This window comes from Myodes glareolus, chromosome 11 (assembly GCF_982192425.1).
Source record: "Myodes glareolus chromosome 11, mMyoGla1.1, whole genome shotgun sequence".
Taxonomy (NCBI): Eukaryota; Metazoa; Chordata; class Mammalia; order Rodentia; family Cricetidae; genus Myodes; species Myodes glareolus.
This window is the reverse complement of record NC_142036.1, coordinates 12,987,972-13,015,623: the sequence shown is the minus strand read 5'-3', so window position 1 is coordinate 13,015,623 and position 27,652 is coordinate 12,987,972. Positions and strand designations below refer to the sequence as shown.

Below are 27,652 nucleotides of genomic sequence, written 5' to 3'. Positions count from 1 at the left end.
CAGGTTCATCTTCTTATTTAGCTTCTCTAGGATCACGAATAATAGGCTCAAAGACCTTTAATTATGGTTAGAATCCACTTATGAGTGAATACATACCGTGTTCCTCTTTTTGGGTCTGGCTTACCTCACTCAGTAAAGCGTTTTCTATTTCCATCCATTTGCATGCAAAATTCAAGATGTCATTGTTTTTTACCGCTGAGTAAAACTCTAATGTGTATATGTTACACACCTTTTTTAACCATTCTTCTATTGAGGGGCACCTAGGCTGTTTCCAGGTTCTGGCTATTACAAATAGTGCTGCTATGAGCATAGTAGAACAAATGCTTTTGTAGTATGTTAGGGAATCTTTAGAGTATATTCCCAAGAGTGGAATTGCTGGGTCCTGAGGGAGGTTGACTCCCAGTTTCCTGAGAAACCGCCACACTGATTTCCACAGTGGCTGCACGAGTTTGCATTCCCACCAACAATGGATGAGTGTTCCCCTCACCCCACATCCTCTCCAGCATAGGCTATCGTTGGTGTTTTTGACTTTAGCTATTCTGACAGGTGTAAGATGGTATCTCAAAGTTGTTTTGATTTGCATTTTCGACAAGGGAGCTAAAGGTATACAATGGAAGAAGGAAAGCATCTTTAACAAATGGTGCTGGCATAACTGGATGTCAACCTGTAAAAAAATGAAAGTAGATCCATATCTATCACCATGCACAAAAATCAAGTCCAAATGGATTAAAGACATCAACATTAATCCGTCCACTTTGAACCTGATAGAAGAGAAAGTGGGAAGTAGTCTACAAGATATAGGCACAGGAGGCCTCTTCCTAAGTAGGACCCCAGCAGCACAGACAATAAGAGAAACAATGAATAAATGGGATCTACTGAAACTGAGAAGCTTCTGTAAAGCAAAGGACACTGTCAGTAGGACAAAAAGGCTGCCTTCTGACTGGGAGAAGATCTTCACCACCCCCTCATCAGACAAAGGTCTGATCTCCAAAATATACAAAGAATTCAAGAAACTAGGCACTAAAACTCTAATTAACCCAATTAAAAAATGGGGTACTGAACTTAACAGAGAATTCACAACAGATGAACTTCGAATGGTCAGAAGACACTTAAGGTCATGCTCAACCTCCTTAGCGATCAGGGAAATGCAAATCAAAACCACTTTGAGATACAATCATCCATTTCTTTATAGGAGTTTTTCACATCATGTAAGGGACTCTATCACTTTCATAATGTCCATTTTTTCTACTTATTCTGGATTAGGGTGTTCAAGTCTTTCTGTTGTATGTTTGCTGAGTTCTAGTGTTATCATGTTTTTCAGATTGTTGGAGGAATTCTTGCATTGGCACCTGCCCATGTCTTCCTTCAGATGCTCTCCGATGGATCTTCTGGTACAGGATCAGGACCCCTTTCTGGCCAGGGACCTCACAGACAAAAGGCCTAGTTTGCTGCTTCAGGCTTAGTGAAACAAAGGAGTTCCCACCTGGTTGCACTCACCACCCTGTCCTAGCCCCAAAACAGGCTAAGCTGGGGGATATTTTGGCCCCTAAGAAGAGAAGGGGTGCCTGGGAGCAAGCTGGGATGGGATAGGAAGAGAGAGGCAGTAGCTGTGGAGAGAAGCCCTTGCAGAATGATCAGAAAGTTTAGGGGTTTGAGGAATGTCTGTGCTCCCTCTCACAGGCTTCTGCCATCCATCAGGAACACACTCACCCCTCCGATGGATCTTCTAGTACAGAATCAGGGCCCCTTGCTATCCAGGAACCTCGCTCACAAATTCTAGCACTGCTTTCATCAACAATTCAGCTCAGCGGCAACAGAGCCAAGACAAAATAATAATAATAGTAATAATAATAATAATAATAATAATAATAATAATAATAATAATAATAATAATAATGTTTGTGATGAGACTAGCAAGCCTGATTAATGAACTCTTTTTTGGAAACATGGATATTTAATAATATTTGACTTCTCTTTTCATTTATTTTGGAGTAGAAGAAGTCTTCCATAAAGTGCTCTTGGATCCTTCAGTGTCTTCCCTCTGAGGATTCACATTTACTTCATGATCATACAGGAAGTATTTGAACTGTGGGGTTCCAGGTTCTGGCTATGACAAACAATGCTGCTATGAACATAATTGAGCACATGTCCTTGTGGTACTACTGAGTATCATTTAAATATATAGTAGAAATATTTAATATAGATAACACATAGGAATAATATTCATATTGATCAGAGAAAAATGGGGTAATAAAAATGGATGCAAGTGTGTATTTGTATGTGTTTTCATGCGTACACGCGTATGCATGATATAACAAAACCTTACAGAAAGCAAGAAATTCTGATTTTTCAACACCTTATGGACTTACTTTAAGCTTATTCAGAGCAGAAATGTATAACAGGAATGATTTAAGTGTAATGATAAAATTATAACACAGTAGTAACAATAGTTCAATGATTCTTATGTATTTACTGACATATGGAAACATCAATTTATACACAGTACAATTAGTTTTGCTTCCATGTTATTAAGTTAGTTAATATATGTAACATGAGGGCCTACTTGTTGGGGTTTCTGTCCTGCTCAATTTCTACAGTCATTTAGCCCCCCAAAAATTACACAGAGATTCTGCATTAGTTATAGACTGATAGGCCCATTAGCTCAGGCTTCTTATTAACTCTTATAACTTATATTAACACATTATTCTTATCAATGTTAGCTACAGGACTCAGTACCTTTTTCTGTAGGGCAGGCCACATCTTCCTTCTTCCTTGTCTGGGCAGGACTGTGGCAGAATGGAGTTCCTCCTTCCCAGAATTCTCTTGTTCTCCTTGACCTGCCTCTACTTACTGTCTGTTGTCTCACCTATACTTTTTGCCTTGTTACTGACCAATCAGTGTTTATTTAAAACATAATTAACAGAATACAGAATTGTTCCCCACCAAATATAAACAGATGAATGTCGGGTCTATTGGTGAATAGATATATGATAAATAGATGGTAGGTAGGTTGATGGATGACTATATTACTAAATATTTGTAAATGGTAGATACATAGTTGAATCATAGATGTCAATTATATGTGATGAATGTGTGAATAGATGATATTTGTATAAATCATAGACTAGTGAATCTTTTCTTCCTTATCATGATGTGTTTCTGGAGTCATGCTCAACTTTTTGTTCATATTTCTCTTAAGAAATTGGGTGCACATATAAATTATTTTACTGAAATATTTGCTTGAAACTTAACAAACTTTGTAATGTCAGTAAGTAATCACATCTCAAGCATCAGCGGCAAACATGACTGAACACTCCAACGCATCTGTATGTGCACAAATTTTGTTAAGTTTATCCTATCTCACAGAGCTTGAACACAGTCATTACCTGCAAATATATTCTGTGTGAACAGGTCCCAAAAGATATGAGAAAAAAGACTAGAGATAATACCCTGTATTTTCTCTATGTTTGTTCTGAATTTGATTCCTTGGGTTTGTTGTCTGCTGATTGTGCCCTTCTAGTCATGAGTTCTTCTGAATTAAGTTTTGTGCCTGGGCTCACACAGAAGTTCCCTCACTGTGCATCTTTCTCAGCAATACATAACTGTGTCCTCAGTGGTCACAGACTATAGTTTCAGGAAGAATTGGTTCTTAGATGTTTCACTAATTATGAACCATCTGTTCTTGTAGGAAGGACTTTAACTGGTACCACAACCACCAACCACTGATTACATTACTCACCCACCCTAGGCCCTTCCTTGGAGCTGTCAAATCCAAGCCCAGGCTGGTAATGGAGTAACCACTGACAACGTAGCTAAGAGAAAATGAGTGTAAGAGCTTACCCAGTCTAGATCTTGTCTCCTGAAGCTTCGCCTGGGACAACACACCTAGTATAAGAAAATATAGCCACTATCAATTAACTGCTGTTAAAACCTCTATACTGACATATATGTAAAATGGTAACACTCATCTTGGGGTGTTGTCACCAGTCACAGGAGAAGACCCAATAGCTTCACTGATAGACAACACTCCTTTTTGCACTGATGTCAGGAATGTGTGTGAAACAGCTATGAGATCCCACAGCCCAGGAAAGGATATAACAGAACTAGAAGATAAATTTCCATTTAGAAAGCCAACCTTTTTTTATAAGTCAGGGTGTGAAAATTGACTTCCCACATTCCTTTCAAGAGAAAAATAACTGTCTCAACGTTATTGATGCATGAGTCTAGAAAAGAGCACGTGGTCTTTAGTGCTACTATAAAGTAACACTTTAGTGTTACTATACATCTATGACCGTATTTATCTTCCTCTTTAAAGATGCACAATCTGGTAGTTAGTCTGAATATGCTCTAGGGCAATGCCCAGGATTCTCTTGTAGTTTTGATATTACTAATTTGATTGACACCTACAGTATTACAGATTTTTTTCACATTAAAAATCCTATCATGTGTTCATATTTCCCTTAGTGCTTCTTTTTATAGGAGGTCCAGACCCACCCTGCTCCAAGTTCACTGAGTGATGCTGGTGAAAGTAGAGAGACTCCAAACATCCTATACCACCTCTATAAAGGAACCAATTCATTCTTTATACAGTGACCTAGCTCACAACCTACACAGGGCATGTGTGTGACAACATGATGGGAGGAAGTTTATGATGGGCCAACTGCAAGGACTCAGTGTGAGGAGTCTGAGATCACCTACAGAGCCCTGTGTATCTGCAGAAATGATTTCCTTACCATCATACAGTCCTGCTTCACTATTGGAGAGCTTGACTTGGAGTCAAGTCTAAACAATGCCTTCTCCAGTGAATACTGGTTTTCATTCTACTTCTCAGGGTTTCAACAGAAGTACCAAGCTTCAGATTGTGATTGGTGGTATAGAGAATGGAACGCACTAGAGTCCAGGAAAAGCATTGAAAGACAGGAAAGGAATTCACTCCTCACATCAGAGTATGAGGAATAGTATATTGAATTTACTACACTTTGCTTCAACCAATCACCCATTACCGGTTCTGGGTACCACTCATGACATATTGTATTAGGGCTCACACTGATGTCCTCTCTTTGTCGCTGTCTCTGTCTCACTCTGTCTGTCTCTCTCTCTCTCACCAAACAAATATATGGTTATGTACTCCTTCTTCACAAAATTCAACTATGGAATAATAAACTGTTACTTCATTATGTATGTTGAGATGAACATGTGACTCAGGACAGGTGGGATCTAGTCTAAGTTTCAAGCATCACTTTTGTTCCATATGTCAAGGCTCCCATCCCATTTCCTCAAGTCTGGCAAACAGTCACTAATAGAGATGAAGCTTGAGTACTCATACTCCTTACCTTTAAATGAACTTCAAGACCTGAGCATTTTTTCTTGCTTTCTGTCAGGGATAGGCGTTTACTCATAAGGAAAGACCCAAGGCTCCTCAAACAAAGCAAATTATTGACATTAACTCTAGTCTCCTACGGGAAATAGATAAAAGAAGATATTGCTGAAGACAGTTTGAGGAATCAAGTTGAAGATGGCCTAATTTACAGGAATGCATCCATAGCTGATACTCTAAACCCTCAGGTTTTGGGAGGTTACAGTTCTTAGAGAAGAACCTCCTACAGTCATCTTGATAACTAGACATATTGGAAAACATATTCTAAATATTTATGTTTAAAAACATAGTTAGTGCTGATCTCAGCCTTTATTGGATAAGCTTGTTTTGCAGTAGAAAAATGCTTAATTCTGAGACACATAACTTTTCAAATTGCTTAGAATAAGAGAATGTGTTCCGGTCTAGTGGGCATCTATGTCACCTCCTTCATGACAAAAGAATACCTTGCTAGAGAGAGTGGAGAACATATAAGACCCAGAGAATGAGGAGTAGTGCTATGCTGTTGAACTCCATGACAATGTGAGCAGATCAACAGATCCTTATTTTCATCACATTTGAGTTGACAAATGTTATCTCTTTGCTTTGAATACCCACTTGATCTTCTCCAGTGAGAACAATCAGAAGGATCCAATAATGTGATGGAGGATAGCTCACAATGCACAAGCCTTTCCCTGAATCCTACATGTGTCACAAGCTAGGACAACTTGTTATCCGAGGTTTTCTGTCCTGCCCAGTTCCTGCAGTTTTTAATTCACAAAGAAATCGCAAATGTCTACGTTAACTATAAACTAATTTTCCTAGCAGCTCAGATGTTTTGTTAACTGTTATAACTTATATTAGCCCATTATTCATTTCATGTCTATGTTAGCCACATGATTTCGTATCTTATTTGGTGAGACAGTCACATCTTGCTTCTTCTGTGGCTGGGTCACGTCTGCATATTAGGACTTCCTTCTTCCCTGAATTTTCCTCTTCTCATTGACCCACCTCTACTTTCTGTCTGGGTGTTCCACCTATACTCCCTGGCAAGCTACTTGCCAATTAGCATGTATTTAAAATATAATTGACAGGATACAGATTATTGTACCACAGCACTTCCCTTCTTTTTTTTAAAAAAAAAAAACAAAACTCTGAATTTAATAAACTTTATTTAGCTTTTTTCCACACCATTATCCAAAACAACTTGTAACCAACATTCTAAACAAAGGAATATATTCATAGTACATTTTTTGGGGAATGTGGGCATAGTTTTCCAGGCTACTTACTGCCGGTTGAGGGCACTGATAATCTTATGGGGACCTAAAGAAAATTTAAAATTATGATCAAGTCCTGACTGTAGTGTCTTGTGAGGCTTAATCATCTGTTCCTACCAGTGTTTTCTCAGTTGTTCTTTCTTGATAAAATCTGGTTTTCTTAACTCAGAATGAATCCACAGCCTCTCATTTCCTGGGGAAACAAAAACAAAACCTTTTCTCCAAAGTAACATGCTTTTTTACTTCAATTTTGAAGTCAGGGTATTTTCAAAATAGCTGTCATGGATTAATTCAGCAGCATTTATAAACAAATATCTTTTAGTAGCTATTGCTCCTTCGTCAGCATTCAAACAATTCAAGGAGAACATAATAATATACAGTATCCAGAATCTCTGTGTATTTTTCGTCTATACATGGCTTTATTTTAACCTCTATTTCTTGTATCTTTATTTTTTAATTTTTTGCTTTTTGAGCCAGGGTTTCTCTGTGTATCATTGACTGTCCTGCAACTTCTTCTGTAGACCAAGATGTCCTTGAACTCACGGAGATCTGCCTGTCTTTGCCTCCCAAGTGCTGAGATTAAAGGTTTGTGCTGCCATACCTTAAACTCACAGAGGTCTGTCTGAGTCTGTATCCAAGTGTTGGGATTAAAGGTATGTACCACCACATCCAAATACTCTCTTTTTTTTATTTAAGCATTTTCTTTTCTCTCCCAAGCCTGCACATATTTTTATACACACTGTAATTCATTTAGAGCTTTTCTTTGTCTTTGAATATATCTTTACTGTATCTCTCTTTTTTACTGACCACATGCATCTTTAATTTGGTAAGCAATATAGAGAGGATTAAAGCTTTGACTGCTGGATCCAGATCATTCCGTAGTTTTCTGAGATTCCAGCTTCATGGCAGAGGCACTGGCTGTAGCCACATTTAATGTCACAGCTCTGTGCAGTTTTAAGGTCCTGCCATCAAGACAGCTGCAGCAGTGTGTTCAAAAACCAAACTCAAAAAAAAAAACTCACTCAAATGCTCTGTAGCTGGACCTCCTGTCTAAAAAGCCAGAGTTAGCACAGACAGGACTGCCCAGAGAGCCAGCATTTTAAAACAGTGTGGCTTTCTTCCAGCTATGGCTGAAAACCAAAATGCATACAATCAGTTTTTCATAAAAATCACTTCAGTATTTCGTTGCAGGACCTCTTAAAATAGCTGCAAGGTTTTACAGCTAAAGCATTCTTAAATGAGAGGCCTTGCCTCTAGCAAGCAGAGCCCACTCAAGAAAGTACTGCTATCAATAAGCCATGCTTGACTCTATTATTTTATGTCTTAAATTACTTCCCAAGCTCTCTCAGTCTTTATGTAGATGCAGTTGTCCACATGTTGGGCATGTCTGAGATTTTCTGTACTGCCTGTTCCCCCAAGTCATTAAGTTCTCCCAAAAATTCATACATAAGGCGTACATTAGTTATTAACTGTTTGGCCTAGTAGTTCAAACTTCTTATTTACTAAATCTTATGACTTACATTAGCCCATTATTCTTTCATATGTATGTTAGTCACGTGGTTTGGTACCTTATTTGTCAAGACAGTCACAACTTGCTTCTTCTGTGGCTGAGTCATGATTGCAGACTAGAACTTCTTTCTTCCCAAAATTTTCCTATTCTCTTTGATCCACCTCCACTTCCTGTCTGGTTGCCCTGCCTATATTCCCTGCCTTGCTAAAGGCCAATGAGCATTTTTTAAAATGTAATTGACAGGATACAGACCATTGTCCCAAAGCAGCATCTGATATTCAGATTAAGGATCTGAGACTCAGATATCACTACAGAGACCACAATAGTTATTTGCAAGTGAATCTGTGTAACTGAGAACTCTGTGTAGGAAACAATGGAGAGAAACATTTATCTACATGAAGAAATTAAAATCCTGTAAACTTTTAAAATATGTTTAAATACCTTGGTAGATGTAGGGTATTTTATTTTGTCCAAAAACAAATTGATTACACACTAGCAATCTGAAAAGCCCAGAATAGATTCTAAGAACTACAAGCTACATTTTGATTTAACAGCATTTTCAGAAAGGGATGTGAGGCTCAGGGATACCTTAAGCAGTGTGTTAGCTAGAAACTTCCTACAGGCTCCTTAGCCTTAGCTACTGTTTCTAGCTGCATTACTTCCATGGTCTGAGTACCAGAGCATAGCCAGGATCAATGATGAAATTGATGTTCATGTTTTATGTGAAAATGATGGAGGGAGTGGAGGAAATCAAGGTTAAATACCAGGGTATTCCTACGTGATCTGTTGAATCTTAATGAAATCCTAAATTCTGCTCTAACTGTAGAATTAGCTGAAGCTCTGTTGTGAATCTAGGGACCCCACTCCCAGTAAACCTTGAGTCTCTTCAAGATTGATCTTGGTGCACACAGCACAGCCAGGTCTACCCTGTGTATGCTATCTATCTTGTTCAGATGAGATTGGAAATTACATAGAAAAATAAATATTATAGTAGAAAACAGGACTTCAAAAATATTCTGATGTATTAAAGATTAGGACAGACTAAAGCCTAGACGAGTGCAATGAGAAACATGACTCTGATGCACATAGCAAGCCAAGTAACAGAGAAGCCATTCCTTCTTGGGCTTGTGCAGATGCTTTGATTCAGTACTCTGAAATGATTAGTGCTAGTGTGGGGGAGTCTCTGTTGGCCCTTAGTACCACTTGCTCATCCCAAGTTCTCTGGAGGAAGGTTTTGTACAGGTTCACATAAGAGTTCCATCACTGTGTCTCTGGTAGAATAATATATGGCTGTGCCCTCTGTTTTCAGACTGTTCTGTTTTAAGGAAACTTGGCACTAGAGATGTCCCTGCTAATAGTGACTTAGTATTTGAGAATTGAATTATAATCAGTGCTTTATAATCAGTGAATTATAATCACCAGGACAGTCATGCTCTGCTGGAGGCTCCATTGCGAAGAAGATGGGGCTTCTCAGATAGGCCTTGCCTTTCATTCTGAGCATGAGGCTTCTTTGAATTAGGAGAAGTTCCTGAGAACATAAAAGGATGCACAGGGTGTTTCCATTTCCTACAGGTGACTGACATTTGCCTCCTGCTTCATAGTAGAAATAGAAATGGATACTCAGGAACATTTTCCTTGTTCTGACTGGGTTTCCAATCCCTTACAAACAAGAAATATTTTGAGTTACACTGTGCAGAGATTCCAGGGAAATGATGGAAATGTTTACAGTGAGTCCATATTCAATCAATGATGGTAGAATGGGGTATCACTTACTCAATGCATTCGAATGTCTCTAAAAATACATGAAGTGGATTGATGGAATTGGGGCTCATAGTGATCATTCTTTTGGTTGCAGTAGAGTAATCTTATTCTTATCCCTCATCTAGAAGATAACTTGTGATTACTATGTGTGATCTCATTTGTTCATTGAAAAAATCACAGTGACTGACTCGGATCCTATCTTAATAGTCTCAGACTATTTAACTTTATAATTAGGCACACCAGTTTGTTTTTCCCTTTATATTTTTATATCTGTCACTTTCTATGTCCTAGGTTGTATCACTTAAGAACCGAGGTTTTATGATTGCAGTGTTGAGGGATGAGAAAGCCAACAGTTCATAACACCGCATGATAAGAAATAGCATCTAGCCAGTCTTGAGGGTTATGTGATCTGAAGTAATAAAAAGACAGAGAAACATATGTGATGACAAGACATGGAAGCCGGGTATACTTGAGCAGTGGGAACTGCTTGCTTGTGGTAAGGATGACCATAGAGGACAAGGGACTAGAGGGCTTTGTCCCCTGCCTTAGTAATGTAAATCACCAGGGAAGGGAAATGAGCTATAACCAACCTGCCCTTTCATATCATAAAGAATATCCACCATTTTCTTTATTGGTATCCCACATTTTATGTCCCTCAATTTGTTGTGCACAATATATTTACTGTGGGTGACAGTGGTGGAGCTAGAACTTAACATAGGTGAGGCAGTCATCCTTGTAAATACTGATGGGGAACCAGCACTATGAGTGCTGTATTTTCCTTATTCATGATGTTCAGTAAGTTAGAAGAATATTTTTCAGATATGTTTAGTATGTCTCATCTTGGGTTTGTCTGATATTCTCATTGCAGTTACAAAAAAGGGGAAGGAATATCTGCTAAATAGAGACATATTTCTGATACTACATTTGGAAATTTGGTATAGGTCAACTTATAATTCACATATTTTTGACCTTCTCTTTTGCAGACATAGTTTGCCTCTGTATTCTGTACTCTGTTGATCCCTAGGTTTTTTTTCTGTGAATCTGTCTAGAAGGAACTCACTAAGCAAAAGTCATTTGCAAAGGGAATGAGTTGATGGTAAAGTCACGCATTATTTATAATTATCTTCTGTTTGAGAGATGGATTCTCATTCTTAAGTGTCTCAACAGTCATATTTTTTCTCATGTCATGAACAAATGGCACTCATTTAATGGGCCACATTATTACGACTATACCAGCCTGTCCATTTGTGTTTGGTTAGAATTTCATCAACATAATAAAGATAGAGTCATCAGGGAACAAAGAATCTCAGGTAGAAAATATGCTCTCAATATATTGGTTTGTAGGCAAGATTATGGGAGTCATTTAATTGATTAATGAGTGATTTGGGAAGGAACATGATGATATTAAAGATGCCATTAATGAAATGGTTTTCCTGATTTGTATAAGAAAGCAGGCTGAGGAAACACAGAGAGAAAGCTGGTAAGCAGAGTCTATGCTTTCTGATTTGGTCCCCACCTTCACATTCCTACATTGATTTAATGTCCTGATTTTCCTCATGGTGTGTTTTAAGAGTTAACATGACAGAAACCCTTTCATTTACTTGTTGTTCATAGTGTTGATCACATTAATAGATCACAAGGTAAGACAATAGAAAATTCTTCTCGTGAAAGTAGTGAAGGAGGGGACATGTCCAACAGCAATTTTAGCCATACACAGAGTCCCCATTCCAGATACAGCTACACATTTCAACATACACAAACACAGAGAGAAGGAGAGTCCCACTTCCAGATATAGTCCCATACCCATCTTATATAACCATACTCAGAAAAACTCTCACATTCACTGATAGAGGGGATGACATTTTCTTTTTTGATAGGGTTATCTGGGTGGCCTAGACTTTGTATATAGACCAAAATATGGGAGATTTGATGTGGGAGAATTGTCTGTATTCTGTCAATCATGTTTTGAATAAATGCTGATTGGCCAGGCAGGAGGTGTAGGTAGAAAAAACAGACAGGAAGTGGAAATGGCGTAAGGAGAGCAGGCAAATTCTGGGGAGGAGGAAGTCGATTCCTCCCACTCCTACCCAGATCACCGAAGCAGCAGGATGTGATCTGCCAGCTGAAAAAGGTACTGAGCCATATGGCTAACATAGATCAGAAAAAATGGGTTAATCAAGATATGAGCGTTAGCTAATAAGTAGCCTGACCTAATGGACCAATCAGCATTATAACTTATAAAGATCTCTTGTGTGATTTTACTTTGGGACTAAACAGCTGGGGGGTGGGGCAGAACACAAAACCCAAATAACAAGCAGGCCCCACTCATGTTTCAGAGACTTTCTTGCTTTTGTCTCCCTATTGAATGGATTAAGAATATATTTCACCATGCCCAATCAACAAATGCATTTTTATCAATAATTAATGAATTTATTTTTTTTGATAATCTTTCAACACAATATATTTTGATAATTATTTACTTTTTCTGTTCTTTTGCATGTCCTACCCACTTCCCCATTTCCAAAATTCCATAATGGTCACTTTTAAGGGTTATTTATGAGGACATATAAGGGTTTGGACTCAAGGCACTCAGTTTCATACAGACAGTTAATGGTTTAAAAATCCATAATTGGCAATACATTTTATCTTTTAAAAATTATTATACACTAAATATATTTGTTTTTGCATGTTTCAATACTTTTATCAACGTATAGTTATAATATCCAGGGTTCAAGTGTTGGCTCAGTGATACTATGTTTCCCTCCCAGTATTAGTATTTTAGCTCAATTCACAACACATAGATTAGAAAATGGGTGTAATGGTTAATCCTATATTCCCAGCACTGGAGGTGATGAGCCTGGACGGTCTCTAAGACCCACCATTCCAAGAATCCATCTGCACATTGTGATCCAGATTTGAGATCCTGTCTGAAAAATAAGATAGAAATCAACTAAACACACTCAATAAACACATTCAGTCTGAACTCTATCCACCAGACAACTGTGCAAACCATACAAAGTGCACACACAGTCTAGTCAGGTAGCATTTCCAGCAGTCCAAACATTATCTTTACTCTGCATGGGATCCATGCTCTGTATTATTTAGAACTGTGTCAGGGATGCTGCAGACCTTGAATGACCTGCTTGCTATGGAAGTCAAGAGATGAACTCGTGTAGACTTGCTTGTTCTTCCCAACTTCCCAACTCCATTTCCTATTCTGGGGACTTCCATTCCTTTTCCAGCAATGAGAGTGGCTCATTTAAGTGTCTGAAAGTGAGAAATGATATTTTTCATGTGTTTAATTTCTATTTTTAAGTGGGTTTGATTCTTAAATTTAAGACATTTCACATGGTCAGAAAGTACCCTACCATAGAGCTATAAGACAAGCTCAATCTTTTAAAACATAACATTTTACTAAAGAAAATAATTTTTGATGACTGCATTTTTGCACTATTAAATAAACTCCAGGAACCACAAATTATTCTTCCTTGATGCCCAGCAATTAAAACTGATTTTGTAAAGGATAAATCTTCTGTGCATGGATCTTGAGAATGTTGGGGCAGGGAGGATAAATCAAACCAAACAAAGAAAACAGAAGGAAGAAGAGAAGGAGAATTAGAGGGAAATATCACCCTCTTCTGGTGACTCCTATTCTGAGTCTGGACTCCATGACCTTTTCAAAAATACTGTATAGTTGAACCACAGCATGTGCTGGAATCCCACTACTCATGATCAACACCACACACATGAATGAAAAGTTAAAAATAAGAACAGACTTCATATATGAGTAACAATGTCTGCCACAGACCATAAATAGGAAGACAGGGCGTCTTGAGCTGTGTTCTCTGCCTCTGGTGCTTTGAGAGCCACCTAGATCTTAAAGAATAGAGCAAGTTTCTGTGGTCAGATGATGCTGTCGTAACCTCTATAATGTAAACTATATATATGATGAGAAAGTATTCATTTCTAAAGCCAGCACTCAGACTCACAGACATATGCACACAGACAGATACACAACAACAAAGACAATCCTTTCCACAAACACACTTACAAGAGCAGATGGCTATATGTATATAAGCATTCTATGCTATTTGAAAATTTTCTTTTCCCACCTATGTCATTCATTCTGTTTAAAAACAAATCACCATGCTCACTTATAAAGTGAATTCACTGATTTATCCCAATTCTATCTCTCCTTTCTCTCTCTCCTTTAACCCTTCTGTCCTCTCCTACTCTCATGTCTCTTCTTTTCTCTCCTCCTTTCCTTTTTGACTTACTGCACCAATTGTGGTTCTTTTGTCTACTCTTCCAGGAGTGAGATTGAAGGGTCACAACATCTTGTGTAATTTTCTGAGGAACCCCCAGAATTAGGTAGAACCTCATTCTCATTTCAATAGCACAGGCATCCCTTCTCCTCCATTCCCATAACACTTGGTCTTCTTCTTTCCTTGGGTAAATGCATTCATACCTTTGGTTACAGGCAACTAATTCTTTTGGGTTTAGATCCATTTCTGTGGTTGTTAAAAATCTTAGCTTTACACTACCTCTTCTTCTCATATGCCCTGGTCAAGGTAAAGCATCCCAATCAGAATGTGGAGGGCAGAACAATGTGTGCTCATGAGGAAATCACCTCTCAACTCTGGGTTCCCAGTGCTATCTGTTAACTTTCTGACTCAGAACTTAAAGAAGTGAGGGAAAGGAGCTTTTCTTGGAAACAAAAATTAAACTATTCTATTGGATGACAGAAACCATAACCTTTAACAGGGTGAGCAATCAACAACAGTATTTATTATTCAATATGAGAAATATAATGATTAAAAATTACCATTTAAATCAAGGTTGCATATAAACTACACAAGAATCAGACCATTGACAAAATCACAGAATTGGATGAAAACTTTTTAAAATGTACTGTTTTAATTAGGAGTGTATGCTTCTGTGTGGATAGTGTAGTGCTCTTGGAGACAAAAAGAAGGCAAAGAGTCCTCCAGACTCACATATGGTTCTGATATAACTGCATCTTCTAGGGTTCCAATCATCTTTGGCTTCTTCAGGAACTGATGCAGGTCAAAAGACAGGATCACTTGAGCTCAGTGTGATGATCTGAATTTTGTTCAGGTAAAAGACATCCTACATTTTAAAAGTAACTATAATGGGGATGTGAACTCAGAATTCCCAGAACTCAGAACTCAGAATCCATAACTAAAAAGAATGGAAAGAAAGGAAGAAAGGAAGAAAGGAAGAAAGGAAGAAAGGAAGAAAGAAAGAAAGAAAGAAAGAAAGAAAGAAAGAAAGAAAGAAAGAAAGAAAGAAAGGGATGTGGCAGTCAACCGTCAACAAGGTATCCCATATAGGGAATGTGGAGATTGAACAATCACTGGTAATTACTGGAAAATCAGACTATTCAGTCATTGAGATCCAAGACCAGTGATAAAATTTGTCTCTAAACAAGTGTTGCAGATTGTTTGAGAAATGCTTTATATATCACCACACACACACACACACACACACACACACACACACACACACACACACAAGCACACACACCGAGAGTAGTGAGAGAGAAAGAGTGAGAGCGAGAGAGATTGAGACAGACACAGGTAAACAGAGAGATAAAGGGTAACAGGGAGAAACACTATAATAAAACAGCACACACAACACAACAGAAAACAGAAATTTGAATAAACATTTGGGCCTTCAAAGATTACTACACACTATATCTGTAGAGCAAAACCCTAAGTGTGATATGGAGAGGCCGTGCAGACAGAAATGTCCAGTCTTCCATGCTTCTCTGAGCAGGCTCTACTGTGACCCCTATTTCTAAGTGCTCTCAGCGCCCCCTGCTGGTTCTGTGTTCCCCACAGGGGCATTTGTGTCTGAGCTCACAGTAACATTCACTCACTGTGCCTTAGCACACAGTAATACATGGCTGTGTCCTCAGACCTCAGACTGCTCATTTCCAGGTACAGAGTGTTCTTGGCATTGTCTCTGGAGATTGTGAACCGGCCCTTCACAGCGTCGATATAGGTCGTGATACCACCCTCTTTACTAATGGATGCGACCCACTCCAGTCCCTTCCCGGGAGTCTGGCGGACCCAGTTCATTGGGTAACTACTAAAGGTGAATCCAGAGGCTGCACAAGTGAGTTTCAGGGACTTCCCAGGCTGCACTAAGCCTCCACCAGACTCTGACAACTGCACTTCACACTGGACACCTGTAAATACAAAAAATTCTGGTTAGAAAATTGACACAGAAGAATTTTTTTCTTCCTCGTGTACACACCATCTCATGTCTATGAATTACCCTTTAAAATAAGGACAAAGAAACCCAATATGAACTCAAAGTCCATGGTGAGTGTCCTGTGTTTAGTGCTGATCCCTGACTAGGAAGTCTTGGGAATCCACAGCTGGTCTCCTCTGCCAGAGCTGCAGCGTCAGGACAGGACTGTTTTTTTATGGGCAAAGGAAGCCTTATTTGCATACTTTTTGTCATAGCAGGCTCTGTAGTTGGACCTGAGCAGAAGGCAGTACTCAGAGCAGATATAAGACATCATGCATATTGATTACAGTTATAGAAATTGAAGTATTAATGTAGCTCTGTATACATACTTTCCTTGTTAGGGATTCACTGCATTTTATTTAGTCCCCTCTCACTATATGCATAGAAAATGCTGTGTTTCCACACTGTCATGTCTCTTTAGGGTCAATTTGAAATAGAAGAGCTCCACACATAGCTGTGTTTCTAGATATAAGCTTTGTCTGTCCCTGTCTCTGCCGGACATGGCTTCTTGCTGAGGTGAATCCTGACAGGAACACTTGAAAGTTTTCTGAATTTTACTCAGTTCTTAGAGGTGCTATCATATGCTCCATGGAATTTTGCAAATGACAGATTCCTTGTTCTGTCTTCCTTTCAGGGATTGCCATGGAGACATATTTGTGTTTGCAGCACTTAGTTGTTTGCATCCTGAAGTTCTCCCTATGATCACTTTGTATTTTTCACTTTGCCTTTCCCACCTCAGTACCAGGCAACACATGGGTGGCTTCATGTTGTCTTAGGTCACTTTTATTTCTAAATATTTATACTTTAATCATAATTGGGGCATTTAATAAGTGCCTGTAACCAAACACAATACCTTTGCATCAATTTTGTGTTTTCAGAAACCTTTGTTTTTATTTCTCAAATTCTCATGCTTTGCTTTGTACATACTCAGTCCTTTTTCTCACTACACCCAACTTTTCCTTTGAAATCTCCTGTATTACCCTGTGCTTTTTCCGTCTAGTTATTCATTTAAGATGTCTTTTCCTGTCTTGATTTCCATTCTAGTTCCAAGCCTACACAACAGAAGCCAGAACACCAAACACACAGAGTCTCAAACACACAATCTGGATTCTCTATAGGGCAGAAACTGTCCTTCCCAATCTTCAATATTTTGTATGATATAAAATTTCCAGCACCATTCAAATTCTCCCATGGTTCAGAGAACACTGATGAAGGGGAGGGCGGAAGAATGTAAGGAGTGGAGCACAGGGAGGGCTGCTGTGAAATGCTGTCTTCTGGACATGACATGGATATCACAATCATGGACTCATAATGGCTGCTCTTGTCTGTATAACCCCACCTGGGTTTAAGCCAGCCAAATCCTGTTAATACAGGGCTGATAATTCCTTGTCTCTCTGCTCACTGAGGGGAAGTTGGAAATATGTTTTTCTGGACAAGGTATATAGTCATTCTTTTTTGAGGTTATGGTCACTTGTATGTTTCCTATGTTGCAGTGCTTGAGTTCACATATGGGCATCACTAACTTTGCTTAAGTAAGTATAAGGTTGGTAAGGATGCATGTTTGGAAGATGTGGGAGGAGCTAGGGGGAAAACATCACCCATAGGGATCCTAAACAGAACGATTAAATAAAATCTGTTAAAACTGTATAGCTGAAGCTTAAAACAAAAATTCAGAAAGCAAATGATTTAGGAACATTGGTAAATATCAAATAACTTGGTATGCAACTTTATGTGGGATCATCTTTCCATCCAGCTAAGAATGAATGTAGTCTTTCACTTCTAAAAGATCTATTTTCAGATAATTCTATACATAATTTGTACAATATCTTCCCACATTCAGTTAGTTGTTACTTTACCCTAAGGTGACAATATCCCATCATCAATCAGTATTAGGAGAAAAACATATCATTCTTGCCCTACCCTTTGAAGACTCATGCTGAAGGAGCAGATATTCTCATGTTAGATTACATTTATGTGTCTTCTATGTATCCCCTTTTATTTAAAATTATCTAGAATGAATCACAGGACATACGGAATGAAAGAGAATTTCAAGGTCATGTCTATAAAAATATTATTTCTTTACTACTCTAGAGGGAAAACTTAACCTTTGCCTATATGTTTAATAATGTATTTACCTTAATGTGAATAAGGTAATTCATATTGGTAGGATCCCCATAAAGAGTTTTGGATATTCTTGGTCTAAAGTAAAAACCTGGGATTAGAATAGAGGTATTTGTTCTAATATATTTTAGGTCCAACAAACTCATTAAAATTTTACCCTATTCATCCACTTCAGGAGAAACCATGTAAGCTGATCCTCACACTGACCCTGGATAATATGACACTGGAACCTTTGAGTTCAACATAGTGTGGAATTATTTAATTCACAGTTATGTGTTCTTCTGTCAGGATTCTAAGAATGTAGTCAGTGTGATCTCTTAAGCTTCATCAAACACTATTGGTGTCCTTGCTTAAATTTCAGGAAAGGCCTCAGTCTCAGGTGAAAAGATTCTTTTTCTTTTTAAATCGGCCCCAAGTCTATGATCCATTAACATGGAGCCCACAGCCAAACGGCTTCTTGGAAGATACTTGTATAACTCACACATGAGACACCTACTCTTCATGTCACCAACAACAGAGAGTGTAGAGAAGTAATTTTGGGAGTTACAAAAGCACAACAAAAGCACAAACTCTGAAAATCATAGAACTCAGGTGTCTATGGGAAGGACTGGAGAGAGATGGAGCAGAAACTGGAGCTGATGTCTGCTGGGATGTACATATATGTGGCTGAGAAATTTGTGGTCTGAGTTACAAATGAGCCTATAGAGGAATCATTTGCTTGGATTTTGAAATGCAAACTAATTTTTATCAAATGCTAATGTTCAAAACTAGAATTTTGCAACAATTATAACAACTGTACACTTTTATAAGGTCCTATTTGTTTAAAAGTAAAAAAAAACTGTGATGGTTCATTTTCTGAAGTAACTTTGGAAATTAACATCAATTCAGGGCAGTTGTGGTTTCTCTATCACAAGTTTAGATATAAAGAGGATGAATGAAAGATTATTCAAAATTTCTAAACTGTATTACAAAATTGGCAATCAGCAAATTTTGCAATTTCATACTCCTGATTTTATATATGTGTGTGTGTGTGTATGTGTGTGTGTATATTTTTATAAATATATGTATATATGGGATATATAAAATTAATGTGCTGTTTTGTCTAACAAGAAGCAATTAACCATCTTAGTGGATTGTGGTTGAACCCAGATGTATTAGTGTTTAATTTAAAAGAAAGATTAATAGGTTATGACAAATAAGGGGTATTCTAGAAGATTTCCTTGTGTAAAAGAAGAAAAAAACAAAGATTATAGCATCACGCAGCTATAAATGAAGCATATTCCAGGACTTCCTAGTTTCTTAAGTTACCACCTTTCTTTATGGGAATACCTGTTGGTCCTCCATATCCCATGCTTGCTGCGGGAGCTACTTCTGCTCCTTCATCCAATAGCCTTTAAAATACCAGCATACTTTGGCATGGTCCCTTTTGTTTTCAAAAGCAGCAGTAGCTGTGTGCTTGCTCTCTTGCTTCCGGTTCTGCTTCTGGCTACTAGACTCCTTTCCTGATCACTCAGATGGCTGTTGTCTGGAATGGAAATCTGTAAGTTTTTTCCCTTTAAATAAATAACCATTTTATTAATCATAATTCCAAACTGGTGTGGGATTGTTTGTGACTTATGCCTTCATCTGGTGCCCAACCTTTGATTTTAGAACCCCACCCCCATTCCCGGCTCTGCTGCCTGCCACCAGCTTGGCTTGGCACGAGTCTCCCTCAGCTGTGGCCTGTGCATGGAGCCCACAATTCAATATAGACGATCGCGCAGTGCCTTTTCTTGGTGCAATTCTTTATATTTTCTCTTTACATGCCTTGGATTGGCTTAAGTCCCCACACATCCTATTATTTGCCTCTACATGTGGATTTAAACTTCGAGGCTCCACAGGCTCAGACAGCATCTGCGTGCCTGGTTTGCTCTTTTCTGAGTGGTGTTTAAATCCCCCTTGCAGCACAGCGCTTAAGTAGTGCAAGTCAGAGTGCAAGGGGTTGTTGAATGCTGCAACCCCTTGGGGCAACTCTTTGTCACATGGAGGCATGTGCAGCTTCCAGGTTGCTGTTCTCTACCCCTGGATTCTGGGTTTCGGGTTCCATGTATAGGATTGATTTAATTACATTTACTTTATTGAGCAACTCATATTTCCTAGTTTTTAACAAATACTAAGGTGGACACTGAAGCAGGACCACATTTCTGTCACCTTTGCATTGGTTCTAGTCATGACTTGGCAATATTGCCACCTGCTGGATAATAGTTAATATGGTACTTTTCATTTCCTTTGCAACTTCTACTGCTTTCTTTTCTAATACAATGGATTATATCATGTGAGGTTTATATGACTATGGGGATACCTCAATTTACTGGCTACTAGGTTTCAGTTTTCTTCTCCATATTCTATCATTAAGGAAGAATATGGCACTCCTAAGAATGATACAATCTTTATGGACTAATAATGAACACCCAATTGAAAGGATTAAAATTATTGAAAATCAGAGGTTATCTTAACAAGTGGATACTATTATAGTCAAAATTTACTCCATATCCAAGGGTACTAGGAACTTATCTGAAAGGATTCATACTGTTGAATTTGATGTTAAGAAGTTATCACAAAATTTTGAAAAGGTAACAGACAGAATGTACCTCCAAGATGGCAATCTACATGATATCCAAAATAAGTTCAAGGAGGACATGTTATCTTTGAAGGGAAATGTTAAAACCTTGGAATCACAGGTGCAGAATGGGGACCAAAACTGATACCTTAGTGAAATCACTAGAAACATATGCATGTCAGGAGATTCAGACTTTAAGAGAGACAATGATAAAAAGACTTGAAATGATTGAGGAAATTATTGGAGCTGGTGAACAGAGTAAGAAAACGGTACAAGGAGGGGCTACAATGTCACCACTGGTAGTCAGAACTGGTTTACCCAGGGTTTTAGTGTCATACCCTGCAATATACTCTGACAAAGTATCAATTTCTAAAGGCTCAAAGGGAGCCAAAGAAGGTAGATGGATGCTAATGGGAATGAATGATCTAAAAGAAATTAAGCAAGCTGTCATTAATTATGGCTTGCACTCTACATTTGTTATGGAAATGATAAGGACATGGGCTTCAAATGTCACAGCTACCCACCATGATTTCTCTCAGTTAGTGTCCACAGTATTGGATGAGAGACCTTCCTTGATGTTTGAAATTTATTTCAGAGAAGAATCCAAACATATGGAACAGCAAGAAAGAGCAAAAGTTGTAGCAGTTTCCCAAGATCAAATTTTTGGCATAGGAGCATATGCTGATCCACAGATCCAAGCTCTTTATGATAAAACAGTATTGTCCCTATGCCACAAAGCAACCTTGAATGCTTCAGATAGAATACAAGAACTAGGGAAAAGGAAAAATCATATACCAGGGTTAGGCAGGGACAGAGAGAACCCTATACTGACTTTTGCAAAGATTAATTTAGGCTCTGCAAATAGTAGTAACAGACCCAGAAGCTAGACAAATAATTCTTAAATCTCTGGCTTTTGAAAATGCAAACTTCGAATGTAAAAAGATAATTGGGCCTTTAATGTCTAGATCAGCACCTATGGATGAATGAATTCAGCAAATGATGAATGTTGAGACATTCAAATATAATGATGCATCTTGGGTAGGAGAAGCGATTTCCAAAGCAATGAGGAGGCATCAACCTGCCAAATGTTTCAATTGTGGTATATTAGGACATCTGAAAAGGGATTGCATGCAAGGAATTTCTAGGAATAATATATCCTCTGGGAATGACAAAAATAGGAGACCTCAGTTTTCAGGTATATGTAGGAAATGTGGTAAAGGCCAACACTGGACCAACGAATGCAGGTCAACAACAGACAGACAAGGCAACCTGATATCATTGGGAAACCCTTTGAGGGGCCTCTAGTAGGCCTCCAAGCCAAAAGTGGCCCAGTCATTCCCAGTTACAGTGGAGAATGTGTCTCACCAAGAAAATTTTAAAAATCCAGTGCTTCTTGTAAAAAGCAATAGTAGTCTAAGTGATGGATTAAATGTGGAGGATGAGTCAAAAAATCCAGTAGGACAGAGTAAACGGATATTTTGGCAGACTTCTATTAATGATCAAAGATCAAAGTTAAGAGTCTGTATAAATGGCATTTTTATTGCAGGCTTATTAAACATGGGTGTGGATGTAATTATCATTACTCCAGAAACTTGACATGTAAATTGGCCTCTTCAAGAGGTAGATGTTCAGTTCCTGGGAATTGGAACTCTATCTCGTGTAAAACAAAGCACGAGATAGGTTGAATGCATAGGGCCTGAAGGGAAAATAGGTAGACTAAGGCCATATATAGTCAATATTGCAATAAATTTATGAGGCCATGACCTGCTACAGCAATAGAATACCCAGATTAACATTTTTGTAGTCTCTGGAACTCATTATTCTGGGAAGGATATAATAAGGCATTAAGGAAAATGGTCACCAGTCTTTCAGGCTGTACAAGAAAATGCAGCAACTAGCAAACATTTAGAGGTACCAACAGCCCTACTTTTAAAATGGTTAACTGAAAAGCCAATATGGATTAAGCAGTGGCCTCTAGCTAGAGATAAACTACAGGTTTTAGAATAGCTGGTAGAATAGCAACTTGATGCTCACCATATTGAAGAATCAACCAGCCCTTGGAATTCTCCTGTGTTTGTTGTAAAAAAAGAAATCTGGTAAATGGAGAATGATGATAGATCTAAGAGATATCAATACAGTAATTCAACGTATGGGTCCTCTACAATCTGGAATTCCTCTACCTTCTCTGTTATCAAAAGGATGGCCTCTTAATAGTTATTGATTTGAAAGATTGTTTTTTCATTGTACCTTTACAAGAAAAGGATAGAAAAATTTGTCCTCACAGTGCCTACTTGTAATAATTCTCAGCCTACTTGGAAATATCACTGGACTATCCTTCCACAGGGGATGCTCAGTAGTACCACATTGTGCCAATATTTTGTAAGTCAGCCATTGGAAATAATTCATAAGCAATTTCCTAAGTCTATAATTTACCATTACATGGATAATATATTGTTATCTGATTCAAATAAAGATACTTTAGAAAGGATGTTTGAAGAAGTAGAGTTCTTGCCTTAATGGCTCAGCCTACATATAGTAGATAGTGTCTTAAACCTTCCCCAAGGCAATGTAACTTAGCCTCTCTAAGGAGTGGATGGGGATGGGGTGGGAGTATAAGTTCAGGTATTGGTAGGAGCGGAGGAAGTGATAACTTGAATTGGTATATAAAATGTAAAAAGATAATTTCCTTTACCTTTTTTTAAAAAAAATGAAAACCTACTCTTAATGTGGTTGTGTCCTGTAAATATTCGAAACTCAAACATTCCAAGGCTCATTTATATATTATTTTTATATAACAGAGTTATATGTTTTCAATTCAACAAGGTAGTCTGGTTTGATGTCTCAGGGCGATTGGTAATGAAAAGTCCCCAGACTATCTTAATACAAAATATACAGCTTTAATAAACAGAAGTAAGACTTACAACAGCTTAAACCAGAATCCAAATGATCCGTCCAGGCGCAGGAGCCAGGCGAAAGAGAGAGCTAGCGGGAGCATGCTTGCTAGTTTTATAGGCAAGCTTTAGCATAAGGGCGGCATGCCCCTAAAACAGAATGTGATTGGCTGAACTCCCCTATCACTGGTTCACAGAAAAACATGTTTACAATTATTGAAAGCACCATAATAGGCCAGGAGTGGTGCTGCACACCTTTAATGCAGCTCTCAGGAGGCAGAGGCAGGCAGATCTTTGTGAGGCCAGCCTGGTCTACAAGAGCTAGTTCCAGGACAGGCTCCAAAGCTACAGAGAAACAAACAAACAAACAAAAAACCAAACAAACAAAGAAAGCAGCATGATATTATTTTTCTTCAGAAGAATATCTGAGGCATAGTAGCATCATTTTCAGTAACTTTTCTTTTCAAAATGAGGAAGGTCACATACTTTCCTGTGTTCCTTCCCACAGTTTTGGCATTTCAAATTGTACTGTTGAGAAATATCAAAGTGAAATTGTCCCAGGCCATGTCTTTAATTTATTATATCCTCACATAGTTTGCTAACACAGTATTGAACCTGGTGTTTTCACACCATGTAGACCATGTAGAGTTCTATGGTGCACCTTGTGGATCACATGGCCTCATATTATGGCCCTCTCACCAGCAATGCAGAAGTGTTCCCTTTACCCCACAAGCTCTCCAGCATAAATTATCATCGGTGTTTCTGATTTTGGCCATTATTAAAGGTGTAAGATGGAATCTCAGAGTTGTTTTGATTTGTATTTCTCTGATAACTGAGGATGACTAGCATTATATGCCCCTCAGCTGAAGAATGGATAAGGAAAATGTGGTACATTTAAACAATGGAATACTACACAGCAGAATAAAATGATGACATCTTGAAGTCTGCAGGCAAATGGATGGATCCAGAAAACATTATATTGAGTGAGGTTACCCTTACCAACAAAGACAATTATCATATGTACTCACTCAGAAGTGTTTTTTAAACATAAAGCAAAGGAAACCAGTCCACAAACCACAATACCAGAAAACCTAGACAACAATGAGAATCCTAAGAGAGACATACATGGATCTAATCTTCATGGGATGTAGTAAAAGACAAGATTTCCTAAGAAAATTGGGAGCATGAGAACCCTGGGGGACGGTTGAATGGGAAGGTAGAAGAAGCAAGGGTTCAAAGAAAAATGTGTAGTTCAATAAAATCAGTATTATAAAGAGAAAAGAACTGTGGTGTTTATTTCTTTGAATAAATCCATTATCAAAGGTTTTATAAAGAGTTAACCAAGGTCTGATGGAAATAAGAGGCAATCACTACAATGGCCTGTCTCAGGCATCAGTCCAGCCTTTTATGTATTGCTGGACAGGTCTTACCTGACCCAGTGTGCTCTCTGCGCCCCCTGCTGGTCATAAGCTCCCTGCATGGAGGTTTTGTGTCTGAGTTCACAGTAACTTTGCATCACTGTGAATACAGTGCAGTAATACATGGCTGTGTCCTCAAGCCTCAGACTGCTCATTTCCAGGTACACGTTGTTCTTGGCATTGTCTCTGGAGATGGTGAATCGGCCTTTCACGGCATCAGCATATTCGATGTTACTACTATCACCACTAATATCTGCGACCCATTCCAAGCCTTTCCCTGGAGCCTGGCGGATCCAGCTCATGTAGTAATCACTGAAGGTAAATCCAGAGGCAGCACAGGAGATTTTCAGGGACTTTCCAGGCTGCACCAAGCCTCCTCCAGACTCCACCAGCTGCACCTCACACTGGCCACCTAGAAACACAGAGAATGCTGGTCAGAAGACTGTTACTGAAGCTATTTTTCTTTCTCATTTCCACAGAACACACAGACAGCATCTCCTCTCCATTAATTACCACTTAAAATAGCAGCAAGGAAAAGCCAAAGGAGCCACAATTCCATGGTAAGTGATCTTTGCTCAGTGCTGATCATTGAATGGGAGGACCTGGGAATCCAGGACTGGGCTCCTCTGCCAGAGCTGCAGGGTCAGGGCAGGGCTGGTTTTCATGGGCACAGAGAAGCCTTATTTGCATGACTTCCTCCTGTAGCAAGCTTTGGTGTTGGGCCCTTGGGGGAAGGCAGTGCTCAGAGCAGATATAAGGCATCAAAGACCATGATGACAGTTACAGAAACTGACATAATAAAGAACCTCCATGTGACCTTTTCCTTGCTAAGGATTCACCACACTTCACTTAGTTCTCTTTCTTGTAGGTGCTCAGAACATACTGTGTTTCCACACTGTTGTGTCTCCTTAGTATATGTATGTAATTTAAAAGAGCCACAAGCTGTTGTTTTTCTATATAGGAGCTCTGTCTTTCCCAGTCTCTGGACTAGACATGGCTTCTCCAAAATATGGATCTTGGACAGGGTCGCATCTACCAGGAGAGGTTAGCAGAACTCATTCCTTGTGTCAGGAGCACCTTGGAATTTTCTGAATTTTACATATTTATGAGACCATGATGTGCTCAGGCCATAAAAGGTTACAAATGAAACAACATTTGTCGCTACTGCTCTGCTTTTGCTCATGGTGTTGAACACATCAGTAGATAACAGATGGGGACAATTTAAAACTGTAAATTGTTCTAATGAAAAATGAATGGTTGGATGTGGGGAAGTCTACACAACTGCTACCACAGTCACACACATACAGTTACACTTTTAGATACAGCCATACACCAACACACACATACACACACACACCATCATCATCATCATCATCTACATTCACATGTAGAAACAAGTACTTGCAGCAGAGGGACTGAATTTCTTTCTTCCTGTGTTTTGACACGATCACTCTGGTGGGAGTGAACTTATTATGTAGACCATGCTGATGTTGAACCATGAGAGATTTTCTTGCTCCTGTTTCCCTGACAACTGGGCTTAAAGTGTGAACTACATTTTCTTGACCATCTCATACAGATTTTGTAAAAATTTGAAGCATTTTTAATAGAAAGATTTCTTACCATTATTTCCTTCCTTCTTATGTCCTTCCTCTTTTCCAACTTGTCCAGCTCCATAACTTGCAGAGTTTTACAGTGATTAAGGGGTTAACCTCATGGCTTTCATTTTCATATATATAATAAATGGTTTAAAAACTAATAATTGACAATATATTTTATCTTAGAAAACTCATCTTATAATACATGTATTTGTTATAGTTTTAAATGTTTTTATTAGTGTATATAATGTATAGCAACAAAATACGGGACTGATAAGATAGCTCAGGGGTAAGGAGCCTGCCTCTCTGTATGAGTACCTCAGTTGTGTTCTCAGCACTTCACTATGAAGCTGAGTGTGATGGTTTATCCTTTATTCCCAGCACTGGGAAGATGAGAACAGGAAACTCTCTGGGACTTTCCATCCCATCATTCTATCTGAACCTCAGGGCTCCAGGTTCAGGGTGAGACCCTCTCTCAACAAATAAGGTAGATGTCAACTCAGGAATACACCCAGGATCAATTTCTGACAATCATGTGCAAACATACATTGTGACAATTAGTGTTTCCATTCATTCAAACATTTACTTTCCCCTATGTTGAACTTTGTCACTGTTTAGAAGCAAGTCATGGACGCTGTAGACCTAGACTGACTTGCTTGTTATTACGGGAAGCAAGAACAGGACTCTTGTGACTCAGTGTATACTTTTCCTTCTCCAAAACTTTCAACTGTCCTTCTGACACTAGCCATTGCCATTCCTTTTCCAGTCAAAAGATTACGTATTTTAACTTTATTAATGTGAGAAATGGTATTTGTTCTGTATGGAGTTCTGGTCTTTTTTTTTTTAAG

General features: G+C 38.5%; 1 pseudogene and 1 gene segment (V, D, J or C); both read right to left on the bottom strand.

The window, feature by feature from the left end:
- Nucleotides 1–15,795: 15,795 nt before the first annotated feature.
- Nucleotides 15,796–16,322, bottom strand: LOC148120424 (immunoglobulin heavy variable 3-23 pseudogene; annotated as a pseudogene). Its single transcript, XR_015739319.1, has 2 exons — nt 16,205–16,322; nt 15,796–16,115 (listed from the first exon to the last, which is right to left on the bottom strand). The product of XR_015739319.1 is annotated as an immunoglobulin heavy variable 3-23 pseudogene (transcript).
- An 8,880-nt stretch (nt 16,323–25,202) lies between these two features.
- Nucleotides 25,203–25,850, bottom strand: LOC148120423 (immunoglobulin heavy variable 3-21-like). The segment is given in 2 exon segments: nt 25,203–25,621; nt 25,723–25,850. Coding segments are annotated over 2 exon segments (480 nt in total).
- Between the last annotated feature and the right edge of the window lie 1,802 nt (nt 25,851–27,652).